This window comes from Typopeltis vanoorti, chromosome 4 (genome assembly GCF_054136105.1).
Source record: "Typopeltis vanoorti isolate ZY-2024b chromosome 4, IOZ_Tvanoo_1.0, whole genome shotgun sequence".
Taxonomy (NCBI): Eukaryota; Metazoa; Arthropoda; class Arachnida; order Uropygi; family Thelyphonidae; genus Typopeltis; species Typopeltis vanoorti.
The window spans coordinates 32,958,284-32,976,798 of NC_143552.1; the positions used below are offsets into that span (position 1 = coordinate 32,958,284).

Consider the following 18,515-nt stretch of genomic DNA (forward strand, 5'->3'; position numbering starts at 1 on the left):
TTAGTTTTATTTGCGGGCTGATCACTTTACTTTTCCAGATGTTGTCCATGGCCTTCAGATTTGTTCTTCCCTTTGCAATCCTGATCTTTATTTCTTTTTTACAGTCCAAATATGTCATTTTGCTTCCCAAATTTGTGAATTATTCTACATTTTTTATATCAATTCCATCCACTTATATCTTTTGTTTCATGTTCTTCTCACCAAATGCCATTGTGTTTGTTTTTTCCAAGTTCATAACAAGTCCAAATTTTTTCCCTTCCTCGTTTAGCAGTTGCGATGTTTTTCGTAGTTCTCTTTCATCTTCTTCAATAATAACAATGTCATCTGCAAATCTCAGCTTGTTAATTCTTATCCCCGTGTACTGATATTCCTTTTACATCTTCCTTCATTTTATCCATTGCTCTTTTTAAATGTGCGATGAAAATGCTTGGTGATATTGGGTCTCCCTGTCTAGTACCTCTGCTTGTTTTAAACCATTTCCCCAAAATCATCACATATACTAACTGCTACAACTGCATTCTGATAAACATCTTTTAATATAGCTATTAGTTTTCTCTCAATTCCATAGGGTAGCACTGCTAATGTCACTTTCTGGTCGATACTATCAAATGTCTTCTGAAAATCAACAAAGCAAGTATATATGTTTTTGTTTTTTCTCCTAGCTTTCTCTGTTATTAACCGCATTGTCAAAATCTGTTGAATTGTACTTCTACCTTTCCGAAATGCTTCTTGCTCATCAGCAAGGTATGCTTCTAATTGTATTCTCAATCTTTCTGTCAGTATCATCCTCACCACCTTACCAAGGTGACTTGTGAAGGCAACTGTTCTATAATTTTTACATTCTAGCTTATTTCCTTTCTTGTATGATGTCACTAATATCGATTTCACCCATTCCTCTGACATTTTCCCTTCCAGACTTAGTATCACAGAATAGAAATATTAAGTTTATCAGATCACGTCTCTGGACAGAAAAGTTGGAGTATTGACAACACCTCATTTAATCTAAACAGAAATGATGGCACAGGCAGTGAACGTTAAAGAAAAGTTGTCTGTTTACATAAGGATAGGATGTACTAGTGATGCGTTTCGTTATTTGAATTGCTATTTTTTTCTTCTTCTTGTTATTGTAAACTCTGAAGTAGATGCTTATTTCTCCTTATGTAATATGATCATTTTAGATGAAGTAAATGTTGAAGTCGGCATGTGTTTATGGATGGAAGCTTTTTTGCTATGTTTGAAATATTTCCCTGTAAAATATTCATGATGGAACAAGCCGAAGTATCGTATCCGCAAGTAATGCAACTGTCCTGATAGTGGATCTGTTTAGACAGTTGCACTCTAGTCAAAAACCAGTCATCAGAATTCATTGCCCGTTTGGGTTGCAGCGACTGGTTGACACCTAATAAAAAACCACAAATATTTCAATAAAAATCAATATTTTTTTTATTTTGTCATTTCTTTGTGACATTGCGAATAATAAGGTAAACATACTTACAACAGCTCGAAAGGGTGGCGACTTTTCCCCATTTGTCATGTTTTATCTTTCCACTTTATTTTTGCACATTTCGGGATATTTCACGGTGAAGACCAAAAATTAAAATGCACGCATCGCTATTCTAAAAGCGAAACTTTCTATCAGATAACAAGACAAGATGTACGTCTTCTGTTCGAGCGTAGTTTATAGGAGTTGCACGTGGCTCTGCTGTTTCCGTAAGCGCATGCATAGTCGGAGGCATCCTCGCTCTTGACACATACATTTGTCACTAGAGGGCGGTACTTGTCAGGATCTGCAGACTTCAGCCAATAAGGTGTCCTTGAGCTTTCAACACACGGGGTGTGCAAATATCTTCAATTATTCTTTCCCGGCAGCAAATGGTACGTTTCAAGCGACGTGTTTAGCGTGCTATCGACCAATAAGACAGCGACATTACAACCAATAACGTCCTTAGTAGTGCAATTAGCCTATGAAAATGCCAGTTGAGCGGGTGCATTAGCGACCTCCATTCACTGGCCATAGAAGTGCACGAAACATGGAGGTGGCAAGTTGAAACAACTTACTGTTGGAGGTTTCCCCCCCGTTTTTTTATCGCCTCTATGGCCGGTGTGCTGTAGGTGCCACGACAATTACGCGCCTTTCTTTTAATGTGTGCAGACTTTTCGTAATTAGTGTAGAAGCGAACGACTTGCGGGCGAACGGTGTCACGGAGGCCGACGAGACCCCACGCGTTCCCTTCTTTTTCCCCTTTTTTTCCCGAAAAGATACCGAGAAGGAAGAAAGGCGAGAGTTGCTCTACCGCGACCTGGGTGCGTATGATACAGCATGATGCCACTCGCTCCGATTCCAGTGGTTCCCGTCCCCACGAAACCCAAACTCGGCTTCTCCATCGAGGCGCTTGTGGGAAAAGACGGCGACAGACAGAAACACAACTCGGAATCGATCATCATCAGCACCCCGACGTCCCGGGAGTGTCTGGACAGTTTCGAACCTAAGAACGCCGCCTCCCCTCCGTTACCTCACCTGAGAAGCACCCTTCCGCGGTCATCGGAAGCGCCGCTGGCTCCAGTGCCGACGTTCCCTGCCACGGTACTGCCGGCCACATCGCTCTCCGGACTGTCGGTTAGCAGTGCTAATCCCGCCAGCAATCCGTCGGGTCTTTACCTGGAGTCGGTGTGCGCCGTGAGGACAGGACTCTACAACAGCGGTCAGCCAGAACCGACGTCACCGACGTACTCCGCCGGCCCGCTGTCAGCAGTGGGAATCGGACACTGCCATTCGCAGTTTCAGCCAGTATCTCCGTTCCTCCTAAGTCGGGAAACGTATCCTCTGTACCCGTGGCTGCTTGCACGGCATCCTCGCTTCATCCCGCACCGGTTACCAGGTAGGTGACATTTAATGTAAGGGCCATAGCAACAGAAACCACGTGATTTCAGGAATTACTATTTGCAGATTCTGTAATAATCTTAAACAGTCAAAGAAACGACTGACACAATTTCGCTTTAGTTACACACATTTGCAAGCATCTTGTTTAGGCCTATTTTGAGCCACAAAACACGTAGCGGAAACACATTAAACTCACCCTGCTATTTGAAATAAAAACCTGTTGTATATGATTCACATGCTTAAGCATGGCTGTCGATCCTCATGTCCATACAGGACCAATGACGATACAAAATCCAGTCCAATATTACAACTAGCATTAATACTTATTTCGGGAAAAGAAATACTTTAACTTGGCGAAAGCTGTATAAGGGGTTTTCACTTTACTCGTCTAAAACATTTTAATCTGCCGGAATAAATAAACCCAATCGCGCTTAAGTCTGTGCTTACCTGATGTGCTGTTTGGATATTTTCAATGATAAACACCAAAACATTATTTCTAAATGTCTTTATCGGGCATGGTGGAATTGTCTTTTTATTAAATACTCGAAGATGATAGGAGAATGTAAATTATAGCAATACGAAACAAAGCATAAAAATATGCTTTACTTCATGGTTCATTGTCTTGCAAATTGCTGAGAAGATCCTGTAGGAGGAGTTGATTTCTTTCGCTGGCTAAGAATAATACAAATATATGAACTGCACATCACAAATTTAATATTGCTCCTCTGATACTATAATGTGGTATATCAAAAAGATACCCCCCCCCCTTTTGATTTGCAGTTAAACGCTTCACGAGCTTAAACCTCTGCCTATCTCCATCTGGAGCTCAACGACTAACACAATTTGGGTGATTTTAGCTGCACATTCGCAAGTATTTTCTTTAGGCCTATTTCAAACAACTGCTGTGTATTGTACAATAATTCTGTACTTTTTTCTCAGTAGGTAATTGCTTTCATATATTCTGTAGCTACCTTTTCTGTGACATTGTTTGTTGACGTTTTTGCAGTATGTTTCCTGAATAGGATTTTTTAAGTTAGTTTCTTTTCTACAATACACAGGCTATATACTAGTTTCTATCTTAACCGTATTCTCTTTAATTATTTGATAGTCAAATTGACACTCAAAAGAAGATCTCACAGGAATAGTATTAATGTGGATATTCTTACCTAACAGGATGAATTTGATTCTTCGGGGATCATTCATTAATTACATAACCGATACAAAAACAGAATTACAACTTCAACAGATGTTGTCTTAGTACATAACATCTCTGCTTTCAACCAATTAGCTACTGGGGGGAGGGTTGAATCCCACCTTGGACATCGTTGTTGCGTGAATGTCTTTAGAGGTAGCGGATGAATTTCATCACCTAGTGTGAGGCCACCACCCTGATTAGTGGAGGCCAGAAGTGGTTAAATAGTACCATGTTTGATCTCCTAAACAAAGTAAAGGGTTACCTAACCTTTCACCTACAGCACCAAATATACGCTTGCTTTACAATCTTACGTCTATAGGATCTACATAAAAATAAAAAAATAAATTCCCACACAGCATTTTTGTTTCGAATGCGTACCCATCTTTAAAATTCCAACACACTAAACTAATATACCTCATTTTTTTGTGCTTTGTATTATTTATACGTTTGTTCCTTCCTTAAAATCTTCATTAAGATACAACACAAGAATCATATGGCGATTTGATAGTCATTGATGTAGGTTATTTTAAACTTCAAACTTTTCATATTTTTTTAAAAATAAAATTTATGTTAAATAACTCAATAAAACTTTAGTTAGTAAATGTAATATAACGTCAATTATATTACGTTATATAAATTATATAATAGAATATAATATAAGGAAAATATTTTATTCGTTTCAGCAAAGTATGCTGCTAGCAATACACATTACATGTATTTGTATTTAATTTTCTTTCGGGATACATTAGCTCAACGAGTCAACTAACATTCGGCTCAACAACATAGAAATTATTTATTTTATTGTAGTTTCTTTATTTTTTTTAATGATGCTGAAATGATGAACATGCGGATAATAGATTCAGGTAGGGTTAACTTTCCTATTAGTAATAATACTAAGGATTCTAAAAAAGCCAGGTTGCTTTTAAACTAAGAGGCTGAGTAACTTGTCTTTACTTAAAGTAATATCAAGCATTTTTGTCAGTGAAATTGAAAGTTTTTATCTCATTGTTATACTCGGAGCTTTATAATTTAATTTATTTTTAAGGACAGGTTATACAGATGTTTTTACACACTATTTATTCAGAACTGAGTATGTGAGAGCCTTGACTGAGTTGGATTTTCTTTCGTTGAATTATTTTTTTTTAAATTTTAAACTGTAGCATTTAAAATAAAGAAAAGAAGAAATATATTCACAATTGTTTATCAGATGTCTAATTTCATCATTGGGTAGCATTGACGAGTGATAGAATAAAAGAAAAGGGGTTACATTAGTGGAATACATTATGAACTGTTAGGAAATAATCAGTTGATGGCCGACATAAATGAACTGGTTTTTGAGGTTAATGATACTTGCTCCTTGGAACTTTAGGAGATATAAAGATTTGCATAATCCATTTTACTGTCAGGCAGTGCATTTCCGATTCATCAAATTGTGCTTTTTGAAATGACCTTTGCATATTCAGCGAACGAAATGTAATACGACAACAGAACGAACCTTGAAAGTTGTTCTCATGCAAAAAAAAAAAAAAGTGGAAAGAACTTGATTCCTTTCTTCTGTTGGGTTATCATGAAGTTTAAAACGCCTCGGGAGCGTATAATAATCCTCTTAATATTCATCGCCATATCATTCCATACCTTGTTTGAGTAGTTTGCATCGAAAAAAAAAATACACGTGATCTTTATAGCAGAAGGGATTCGCTATTGGTTGTAAGAAATCAATAAATTCTAAAATTCTCTATTTAAATCCCCCATCCTTCCCCCCCCATATGCAATAAATGGCGTTAAAAGTAAACTGCTGTAATTGTGAATAAGCCTTATCACCTTTCAGTCAAGTCACTTCAAGGATTTCTTTAAAAATATTTTATTCCATGAGTTATTCTCTGTGAAATCTTAAAGAAATAGACATCTTGAGATGTCCTCTTGCTTTATGACAGTCCCAAGAATAGATGATTCTGGAGCATTCCAGAATATTCTAGTTTCTGAACTCCGTCATCATCTAGGGCGACTCAAGACAGAACGGAAATTTCTGTTATTCTGTTTTTGATATGTTTTTCTATATGTTGTTCAATAATCTTTCAATAGCATTTCCAATCTGCTATAGTATGCGATATTAGTTGTGCTAAGTAAAACTATCTTTAGGCGAACAACTACGTTAGCCTATGTACAATGTTTTAGTGAACTATGTTTAGGATTTACAGGGCTAAAAACCAAACACACACACACACGCAGCCGGAAACGCTGTTCTTGAAACCAAACACACACACACACACACACACACAGCCGGAAACGCCGTTCTTGAATCGAAAAGTGATTTTATCACATGAAGCTTCCAATAAAGAGGATTATACGATGAGAATTCATTTTTGAGACCTTGAAATAAAATCAATGAATCATTACTTAAATTAAGGGGATATTAAATCCCACATAGTTTTAAAACCGAATAAGAAACTCAAAGATAGGAATCAGAGAGTTTCTTGCCGAATATAGTAAAACTATATAAAGTATCGGCGACACTAGCGTTAGCCAATGCAAGTGACCCTAGTACGTAGTACAATACCGGACGACTCGTTGCAAAGGTGGGGGAAGTTCAGATCGCTATTCTTAGGTATTTTCCATAATGTAAAAACACATTTCCTAGGAAATGTATGCTGTTATTACATTATGGAGGGAGGTCACTACCCAGATAGGTCTAGCTACTCACTGATGAAGCCTCAAAAAAGGCTGAAACCGGTCTGGGTAGTGACCTCCCTCCATAATGTAATAACAGCATACATTTCCTAGGAAATGTGTTTTTACATTATGGAAAATACCTAAGAATAGCGATCTGAACTTCCTCCACCTTTGCAACGAGTTACCCGGTATTGTACTACGTACTAAGGTCACTTGCATTGGCTAACGCTAGTGTCGCCGATACTTTATATAGTTTTACTATATTCGGCAAGAAACTCTCTGATTCCTATCTTTGAGTTTCTTATTCGGTTTTAAAACTATGCGGGATTTAATATCCCCTTAATTTAAGTAATGTTTTCATTGCCGAAATGAAGCTTATTAGCTCTTTATACTTAAGTAATCAATGAATCAATTTCTCAAACCAAACAGAAAAATAAAAACTTTTATAACTATAATCACTATAAAATTCTAACTTAGTTTATGGCATATGAAAAGTTTTGCCTACGCGTTGATTTCAAAACGGAGGCAAAACTTTCCCCTCCTTCCCCGATGGGAGAAGGGGGGGGGGAACTTATTAAAGGATTAAATTAATATCGAGTTGCCGAACCACGGAAGCTTGAATTATTGAGTATACAAAATCCGTAGCTTTATAGAAGGACCAATCTATAAGGAAAGGTGCATTCTGTTCTAAGGTTGGATAGTTTTTAATTACCAATTAAACAAGAAGCCTGCATAGTTCAGCAAGAATGACAGAATGCAGTACTTCGATAACCGAAGAGATACCGTTCCTTTGATTTGCTAAATTAGCAGAGGGTAATTACAAGCATGAAAATGATCCAAGAAAACAGGCAGAAGACCTTTTAGCTGTGATCCTGTGTTTGGTTCACACACTTCACGGCCTGGTTTAGCGCCGACCAGTGAACCGAAATCAGCGACAGGCATAACACACCGCTGTCTTGCACCTATTTGATTCAGTCGCCACTTCACAAGCCGACAAAATAAAAAAAAAAAATTCTACAGCGACATAAGCTTGTTATCGCAGCAGTCTTTTCTGTTGTTGCCTGTCTAGAAAATTCGTATTATTTTATGTAAACGGTGTTCCAGTTTAAACTCGCAATGCCATGACTGGACAGAATTTTTTTTATAAGGATACTATATTTCATACAAATCGGTTCAGATGCTTATGAATTGTTATGAGCTGAACAGGACTTCTGAGGATTAGCATGTTTTTCTCTGACGCAACATCATAACGTAAACCACGCGATAATGTTCATTAAGTATATTTCATTCTGAATTTCATGGACATTCATCAATGAAATAAAGCAATTTTTTTCACGTTGATATTACGTTATTTCTTTAACAAAATAATTATTTTCTTAACATCAGTTAAGCACTTGAGAGAAATTTGTTAAAAAATTCTTAACATATTTAATTATGTTCAATTGCTTAAATATACTTAAATATAAAGAGCCAATAGGCTTCATTTCGGCGATATAAACATTATTTAAATTAAGGGGATATTAAATCCCACATTGTTTTAAAACCGAAAAAAAAAAATGTTAAATTGTTTCTAACAACATATTATGATCTGTTTTTCACGCGATCTACATTAAATATGATCATCAGTGATCAAAATGTAAATTGCGCAATAAAACATAATTACTGCATCAAAAACAAACAAATAATGAATTGTGGTCGTTGTTTGTTATATGAAGAATGTCGGCCTGGTTGGCCGAGTGGTCGCTGTTTGTTATACGAAGTAACTACTGTATAAGAATGTCGGCCTGGATGGCATTTTTGTAATCACAAAAAAATGCTTTTTTTTTGTGATTACCAGGAAGATGAAATTCATCGCCCGGTGTGAGATCAGGCCCCGCTTATTGGAGGACTGAAGGGAACTGAAAAAGTTCCATTCGCATGTGGGAATTTATGCAGTATTATTTGCACTTAATTTATAATGCTCGCAATGAAAATAAGTAAAGTAGCAAACTAATAAGTAAATCCTATTTAACTCCAGCTTATACGAGGGGAGTTTTTACTGCTAGCATTGTTCTTAAAGCAAACATACGAAGTTTGTGAGTTTTTTTTTTTTTTTTCTTTATTTTCCACACATTCAGTTAATCTGGACTTACTCTTCTGGCTGATAGAATTCTATAAGTCGCATTTTAATTCCGAATTTTCTGTGTTACAAAAAATAATTATGTCGGTTATTGAAAAGAAATCTCATTGCATAAAGGAGTGACATACGAGAAGTGTCTGATGTTTCACTTCTGTGCATTCCTGCTATGTTCAAGGTGAGCATGAAATATCATTTAGTTGGCCAGCACGCTTACCTAAGTACTATAAATTGTTCACTGGATACTTTCATACCTCTCCATTAGCCAAACCCAAAAGTAGATGAATAAGGAGTTCATGAGTAAAGTAATCCTAAAAACGAACTAAAGCAATTACATGGTTGAAAGAGAAGACCACACTTAAGACTGTGGGGAAATTGACGGCAAGGGAGTTCAATGAGGTGTGTCAACCCTTTTTCCTTAATAAAGAATGCTGATGAGAAGAAGAAAAGGAAAATATGAGTGCTAGAATGGCTAAAACTGAAAGTGTTGCGATAAGAATATATTCTTAGAGACCGGGGCAAATAAGAGCTTTTTCTTTTTTTTTTTTTCACTCTAATTAACGAGGATGTTGGAAATTGAATGTAAATATCCCAGTGATGCCATCTTGTTATATTTTGCATTATTTTAAATGTGCAGGATTTCATAACCACACTTCCTTTTTAAGGTCTGGGTTAAAGGGTATTCTGTTTTAGCAACAGATTTCAATATTTTGAATGTAATAGTTTTTTAGAGCCTCCGTAACTCAGTCAGTATAAACGAAGCCCTTTGGTCGAAAAGACCTGGATTCGATTCCCGTTCAAGACGTCAGGAACCTTCATCTAGTCTATTTCGACTAAAGGTGAGTTAACCGGTCTCATACGGAGGTGGAGGGTTTTCATCCCGCAAAACAACCTACAATTATAAGAGTACGGCAAGGAAGGCAACGGGAAACCACCTTGCTCATAATCATCTCCCTAGTATGGTAGCCACCCCCACCATTCGTATGGCTGAGGGAATAGGACAGAATAGGTTCTTACTCGAATGTCTCCTCTCTGTTTGAACTAATCTGAAGAATGAGTCTTTGAACTGGGAGTGTTTCGAAATTTAGTTTGCATGTTTGATCGTTTTTATGTTGAAATGTTCATTTAGATTAAGTGCCCATAAGTCGGTTAATTCGCTGAGTTTGGTTCACGCTCTGATGTACATATTAAGATTTTTATTCCAATATTTAAATAGAAACGTCCCTAAAGGTTTAAATATTAAACGTTATGGCAGATATTAATAACAATTGAATTTTGGGCCACTGTAGACGCAACAGAAAATGAAAAAGCTTAGACAATCGTAAATACTAAAATTGAATTTAGCATTTTTAAATTCAATATTTTCTCTCTTTTTTTTTTTTTTTTTTTTTTTAAAGAAGTAAATAAATAAGATGATTTAGGCTTCACTCCCCAAATCCAATGAGATACAGGATTGACCAAATTTCGTCAAAATGGCGTCACATGTGAATAACTAACTATGGGATGTTATGCAGATATGAACTGATATCACCTCAGAAAATACTTTTTATATATTGGAAACTATTGCATTAAACATTAGGATACGGCCGTCATTCTCAGCGAATGTCCTGATGAAAATGAGAACCAAGCATAAGAGGGATGATAAACCTGACTGGAAAAAGAAATTGATGGAATTGGGAAACACCAGCATTGTCGCAACTCCGTAACTATTGGGGGTGGGGGGAGTGAGTGAGAGAGAGAGAGAGAGAGAGTAAAATCATCTAACTGCATTCGAAAAAAATCAAGCTGTGCAAAATTAATTAGATATAAACACCAATCCTAACCATTCAGTTAGTATTTGAAGAGAAAATAGCAGGAAGGGAGAAATTTTAAAATGGGGGAAAAATGAGAACAAATATTATTTGTTAAATTCAGTAACGAAGCGAACAGAAAAGAAAATCATTAAAAAAAAAAAAAGCCAAGGAGGAAAACATTACAATAGATCAGGCATGTCCAAAGGGAGGAGGAAGAAGATGGGGAACCAATCAGAGAGTTCATCGGGTGGAGCAAAAAAACGAGCTGCTTCTTTACAGGAAGAGATGCTGAGAAATTATACTTGAAGAGATAAAGATGTTTGATGATAGAACGATGACTGACATATAGTGGACAGATACTAGACTAGCTAAGAAGATGATACCAAGTCAGAGCTCAGAATGAAAAAAAGCATAATTTGCACAGAATCTTTGACGCCTATTGTGCTATACGGCATCACTTTGTTTTTTCCCCCCTAATTGGTATGGATATGAAATGTCACTAAAAAGAAACTCGCCAAGTTAGAGGAACTTAGCAAAGACCTCAAACGCACAGCGTTAGAGAATGGGAGGAGAGAGGAAGCAGTAAGGCGCAGAAGATATCCTTCTTATCTCTTTTCATCTTCTCTTTAACACCTTGCTTAATATCCTGCCACAGCCAAGTAACTTGGCTTCGTATAAACCTAATTAATATAACTGCTAGGGCAGTTATATTAACTCTCTATAGTGTGCTATGTCTGTTCATAGAGTATCCTGGGTCGTTCGTCCATTTTGCTGTCTAAAAACATTTTCTCCTTTGTGTGACGCTGGCTTTCGATGAAATCAGTTCAAGGTTCTATACTGAATTCGGACCGCGGTTCTCGCCAGCTAAAGATAACAGGGGTGACCAACAACTACACTACTAAGAGGGGGGGATACAGAAATATATTTCTAATAACAACGTATTATCAGCACCTTTTCTTGAGTAATGGTTTTTCATAAGAGCACACTTGCTCGTCTCTATCTTTGTGATGACGCCAATAAAACAAGCATGTCGGCAACTAAGCCATATTTAACTACCTTTAATAGCTGGGTATTGTATCAGGTACACCTGCGTGATACTCCGAGGCCTTTCGATACCCTACTAGTGTGACATTAAATGGCATTTATTACGAGAAGCGATGACATCAACGCAAAGCGATACAAATCACACTTCCCGTGTGCCAACTTTTAAGCTCCCTTCATGCGAAACGTTGGACCAAGCAAAATTAACATAATTTCCCGAGTTATCTTTAAAATTTCCTCCAATTTGCGGTACCTCGGGATTTATTATCATCCTACCGTGTGCAAAACCTCTGGCGGGAAAAGATATCGCTATCCGCCCTTTGGCCTCGGTGCGGGCCTTCCTTGCACTATACCCTATGTGCAAGCATCATGCAGGCCGGCGTGCCATTTGCCAGATGTCCCGACAATTACGTGCACAGTAATTGTTAGGTTCAACGCGTTAGGCTTTGTCACGTGCGTGTGGAACACGAAGCCCGAGCGCAAAGTGTGATGAAATTGATGAAGTTGTGAACATTTCAGCGGGGAGTGCCCTCCACGCCATCAGCAACACTCCGCAGATCACCGTATTTAATCTATCACACTTTCCTACCGTAAGGCACATGTATTGACCGCAGTAACGTTCGCTTCGCGCACACAAAACTCTACCGGCTGCTAACAGTGTTTGCAATCAGCGCTGATTGTCAGACAACAATGCTGCTGTGCTGCCCCTGTAACAGGCAGAGCGCGCGCTGTTATCCACTGCTCTCACGACAAAGAAGAACGTGCGCTTGGTTGACGAAGGACATGGCCAGTGATCGGGGAGAACTGTGGAGCCTCCCTCTGCATGCGCTAGCGGAGAAATATATACGAACAACACTCGCCAATGTTCACTCTCTGACTGGGACTACTGGAAACAGTTCTGTTACGACCGCTTGTACAGGGTACTGTCGCCTTCTACGGCATACTCAGAACTACTCTGGATTGGTCCCTATATCTTAACTAATATGTACTCTTTATAGTGTTTCTTTTTCATCTGCCCATAAAAAATTGTTAACCCACAGTGCATTAGCCTTGGGTGGTCAGCTAATCAAAAACCTTACTCTGGAGACCCACGTGATTTTTTTTTTTTTTTTTTTTTTTTCAAACCACTTTAGGCCTCCAATTAAGTAGGCACACAGGGTCATGAAATTCATCTTCCATCGAATGATATTAGCATAAAACATGCTAGGGCAGTTATATTATCTCCCGGTGCGATTTCGAACTCCTGGTCTGCTAATTGGACAGTGGATAGCTAACCATTCGGCAAAACAGGCCGGGATGCTAACACGCTGAAGTCAGAGACCAAAATATTTGTTTGTGAATCACGCGTAGGCTAGTTTTACTTTTTGGAGGAAGAATGAATTTTTTTTTATGCAAATATTACAGCCCATTTCAGACTGAGTCTTCGTAGCTCAATTGTTTTTAACGATGCTCTTTGATCGAGCAAGACCTGAGTTTGAATCCGATCTAGGACGAAAAGACCTTTATAAAGATTTTTTTCCATTTGAAGGTGATTTAGGGATTTAAAAAAAAAAAAAAAATTGCCACACTCTTATGAGAATATGACAGGACTTTTTCTTCCGGAACCTCAACAAACCGGTCAGAAGAACACGCAATTAAGAAGCATAATGCAATAGCCTCATGTTCTCTGGCTAGTTTTGCTTCATGAAAAACATGTAACTTCCATATTCTCATATGGTAGTCATTCCATCCGATAAACAAATAGCAGATGGCTGTTCCAGTGAATAGTCACCATATACCTGCTGAAATATTGTGGATTCGAATCACACTGCGGTCTTAACTGTTTGTGAATGCCTTTTTAAGTTGTAGACGACTTTCATATATCGGAGTTAGATGAGACCACCATCTTACAGCTGCAGATCTAGAATGGCTTGTGGGAAAAAAAAAAGTACCATGTTTGTTAATTTTTATGACTATTTTTGTTTAGGAGTACCCCTTTTCATAATGTCGTTGGCTTTTTACTCGATTTTTAGGCATTATTGATGATTTAAAGACAGATACATGAAGAATATACGGGAAGAATAATTTTGGACATACCTTTTGTAGGATGTTCCTGGTTGTCTTCTTATTCAGCGGCATACGGCGTATGGCGATATATATATTTGTACTACTGCTGAAGTATGACTGAAAAGAAGTGGCGCGGGGGGGGGGGGGGAGTGGAAATGTGGAGATGGTGAGATGAGGAAGAATTGCGGGTGAGGCAAGAGGTATGCGAATTTTAAAACTGGGTTTTAAGGATGGACTGAGAATTCTTTGGGAAAAGGTGAAAAATAGAAAAAAAATTGGGGAAAGGAGGGTAGAATATGATGGAACGAGATTAGGGGTGGGAATAACGGGGTGTGAGCCGTTTCGACAGTACATTGTCTTCGGAGCTCGTGGGAAAAGTGGAGGCTATGTCATGTCGGCTTGGTGTTTTTGTCTTCGGTGTATCTGTGTTGTTTTCTATCGGTTACCATATTTGGTTTGTAGAGCAAGGCTACAGTTTCTATCGTTTTTAGCTGACTCTTTCTTTAGTAAATGTGCCATAGGCTTAAAACCCTTGGATAAGGCACATTTTTTTTTAAAGTTGAACTGTCATTAAAAAAAATTGTCGCATCGCTACAACATGTTTCTCATTTCAAATTGTAGTAACTATTAGAAACCGTCTGTGGCATTTGCATAATGCCATTCGCTTCACAGCTTACTGTGGGTAACCTTAATATAGTATGCAGTGCCTAAAGCTATCATAGCACAATGACAGTTCTTTTTGAACGAAGAGAACCAGATGCACGATAAACCTCAATTCTCTGGGAAGAACAGAAAGAGAATGCATTTTCCATTTCCTTTCAAATTTGGATGGTTTTGAAGATGACGCTTTTTCTTTTCGAGAATTTTCGGAATCGTCTAGAAGGAATTCGGAATTCGTCTAGAATCGTCATTCCCTTCTTAACAGTGAAAGTGGTCTTTTCAGTTACATACTTACTGCCTGTAGTTTGAAAATATTGGCAGTAAAAGTTGCCGTTTTTTCAGTACAATGAAGCGAAATATCAAGAATATAAATAACCTGTGATTAATATATACAAAGTACAACACTAAATTCACAAGATGATATGTTCGTATTCCAAGGGGATGTGCGACATCTACCAGAGGTGGCATCTTTACTTGTAGTGGGCATTCTGATTTTATAACGAACTATCAGCTAGAAGCCTGATAGTTCGTTATAAAAAAAATTAACCTATCGATGCTTTCTTTCTAAATGCATATAATAGCATGTAGAAAGAAAATGCCTCAAGAAACTGGCAAATGTTTGAGTCTCTTAAGTCTGACGCCACATAACCTTCGAACAAAAACGTCGCTATATTTGTCGTTTGGTTGGGATGGCATTTCGAATACTTCTGATACCGGGAACCTGTTCAAATGAAGGCAAATTAACCGGGTTTCATACGGAAATGGATAATTCCCTTCAGTTTTCATCTCACTGAACATCAATTGGCTAGAGAATATAAACAATCTATAGATACAAAAGAGCATGGAAGAGTAGTCAAATATCACCTTGTGAGTATATCATGATAGATGCACCAAAGTTCTTTACTAGGTGAACACTGCCATAACAGTTGCTCAGTGTAAAAATCAGCTACCATTGTAAAATGTGATTAGGTAGTCTGTGAAAAGATCTCACTTGGATAAATACTTCATTTCACCAGAGCAGAGCTTGTAGCAACTCCTGTTTTCCACCTCGATATTAAAAAACTCCAACTGAACCCTACCTAGCTATTTAGAGATGGCTTTCTATAATTACTGGGGCATCTAAGTTCCTTTCTTTTCATAATCAAAATTCCATGTTGTTGTCTTTAAAACCCGCAATTAAGAACAGATTACTGAACCTTCTACAATTGTCCTCGCACCTGTTTTATGTAGTATTACTGACCTCGAGCACATTCAAGGATCTTTATCTGGAACGATGTTAAAATTCACAGCAAAATATCCATTCCTTAAATTGCTGGAATTGTTAGCGCACTGAAGTAAATAGAAATTTTAGGTTTGCGTAGTCGGCAACATGAATTCAAGTTTGAGTCTACTAGATATGTCTGTTCACTTAGAACGTAGTGTGTCTGTGAGAGCTCGCGCGCACATATTTCGTTTGAGTTGTTTTAGTACTTTAAGCGCTCTTTCCTCCCATCCTACTCCATCCGAATTAAGTTTTTAAAAATGTTGGTTTTATTAAAATTCAATAAAGCGTCTTGGTTGAGCAGTTTCATCATTCGCTTACAAAAAAAGACTTGGTTTCAATTTCATCTTTTAGGTAAGAATTTTATATAAAGGTGTCCCAAAATTCACGCAAGATTTAAATTTAGCGCCATTTGTGCGGTAAAGTGTTGGCAACGAGAAAAAAAGACAGCGTAACAGCTGACAGTTCAGGGTTATTAAAAAGGGAGCGCTACACGAAAGAACAACGCATTTTCATTGTTGAGCAATATTTTAAAAATAATGAAGGTTTGGCAGCTACAGTTCGCAATTTTCATACAAAATATGGTCGGAATAGTGATTTAACTTCAACTGTGAAAAGATTAATTAAAAAATTCAAGGAAATTGGATCAATTAGTGATCTTATACACTCTGGCCATCCTTCAAGTCGTTCAACAGAAAACATCGAAGCAGTTCGTGAGAGTGTTGCTGAGAGTCCAGGAACATCAGTTCGGCACCGTGGTCTTGAATTGGGCATTTCGAGAAGCTCTCTACAGCGTATTCTCACGAAAGATTTGCATCTTTATGCTTACAAAGTTCAATTGACTCAAGAACTGAAGTCTACTGACCACACACAGCGAAGAGAGTTCGTTGAATGGATTATGGAACAACAACAAGTGGATGCTTATTTTTCGAACAAAATCATCTTCAGCGATGAGGCTCATTTTCATCTTGATGGCTTCGTTAATCGATAAAATTGTCGCATTTGGGGTTCAGAAAGTCCACGAGTGATTGTTGAGAAACAAATGCATCCACAACGTGTCACTGTTTGGTGCGGATTTTGGGCTGGAGGCATCATCGGTCCATTCTTCTTCGAAAATGCGGCTGGTAAGGCAATAACAGTTAATGGTGCTCGCTATCGCGACATGATAATCCAATTTTTTGTGCCTAAATTGCAAGATATGGATGTGGACGACATGTGGTTTCAACAAGACGGGGCCACATGCCATACAGCCCGAGAAACAATCCCAATTACTGCATGAGTCATTTCCTAGTCATTCCCGTTTTGGTGATCAGAATTGGCCGCCCAGATCATGTGACTTAACGCCGTTGGACTTTTTTCTTTGGGGTTTTTTGAAGTCTAAGGTTAGTGATCTTTTTATGCCCACGCCTTGAAGGAGGAAATTGAGCGCTGTATCAACGAAATTCAGCCACATTTATGCAAAACGGTAATGGAAAATTTCGACAAAAGAGTGCGTATGTGCCAGCAAAGCCGTGGAGGCCATTTACCCGATATGCTACTCCATGCATAACCCTATACTGTATACTTTATGAATCGATAAGAAATTACAATTTTTTAATTAAAAACCTGTGTTTTCTATCAAAATTACTTCTTGCGTGAATTTTGGGACACCCTGTGTATATATATATATATATATTTTTTTTTTTTTCTTTCTCTAATTGGATTAAGTTAGTAGGATGTAGAACATTTTTCTTCTTTCCGGAAAATTCAGTATTGACTAAAATTAGGCAAACTAGTCTTAGGGCACACGTTTTTACAAACATAATCTACAAAGCATGCTATTCGTAGCCGTTGATTGGCTAAAAGAAGTAACTGATGGAAACCTCAGCTCTAAAGAAAACTACTCGAAATAACTTGAATCAGTTTCATGTAAATACAAGTTTAGACATTTATTTCATCTTACGGAAAAAGAAAATCCACGGAGCATTGCAATTCAGAACATTAACGAATGGACATTTTCTTTTCTATTCCAACAGTAAAGAAAGCGTCCTTTGGAGGGGGAAAGGGACCTTCATAAGAAGAGGTGACAATTTACTTGCAGTAGTCATATACAAGACGGCTATTCCTTTTTTCATTTCGAAAAATAGAACTTAAATTTTCCACAACCACTAAAAAATACTCGTTTGAGATTTTTTTTTTATTTTTTTATTTTACACCGCATTGGTTTCGAATTCTGAAGAAATCTTAAATGAAAAGCTAAAAAGCGAACAAAGGCAGTCCCCGAGCCCCAAGTAAGTTGCAATAGAGATATCAAGTGACCTCCTCTTTGCTTGTCGTGTCTCCTTTGACTTTTGCCGAACGTGTTTTTGCGTGTTTTCACATTGCGATCTCCTCGCTTTCATTCAAGGAACCAACCAGCTCTGATAAGGATGATAACGTGGAGATATCGAAACGGTGCTAGGAAGTGATGCTCACTTCATGAAGGATGTTTTTTTTTTTTTAAAAAAAAGAAGGATAAGTTGCTGCTTACTCAAGAATGATTTAAGAATAGTTTTTTTTTTTTTTCCCGAAAGTTCTAACCTGCACGCAAACTCTCTTCTGAGTATTTCAATATCGATAACAAGAGATGATTTTATTCTTCTGCAGTCTCAGTGTTGTTTAAGAAAGAAACAATCGGCATTGGGAATGACTTGGATCAACTCCGATAAAACACTCACGAAACAAGAAGCGTTGTGTTTCTCCTAATTGAAGGAATTGGAGAAAGATCTGATGGAAATGAACTTCTCGTGACTTAAACATTTCTTATGAACCTGTGGTAATAGGATCAAAACCATTCCAATTCAAAACTTTATTCTTGAGGGGTACTCTATGAC

General features: G+C 37.7%; 1 protein-coding gene across 1 annotated transcript in view; it reads left to right on the top strand.

Moving 5' to 3' along the window:
* The first annotated feature begins 2,320 nt into the window (after positions 1-2,320).
* The window catches only part of LOC150107209 (uncharacterized), a 70,090-nt gene continuing 53,895 nt past the window's right edge, over positions 2,321-18,515 (top strand). Inside the window, exon 1 of the mRNA XM_090391692.1 lies at positions 2,321-2,879. Coding sequence (XP_090247818.1) covers positions 2,321-2,879 — 559 coding nt within the window. The remainder of the gene's footprint in view (positions 2,880-18,515) is intronic.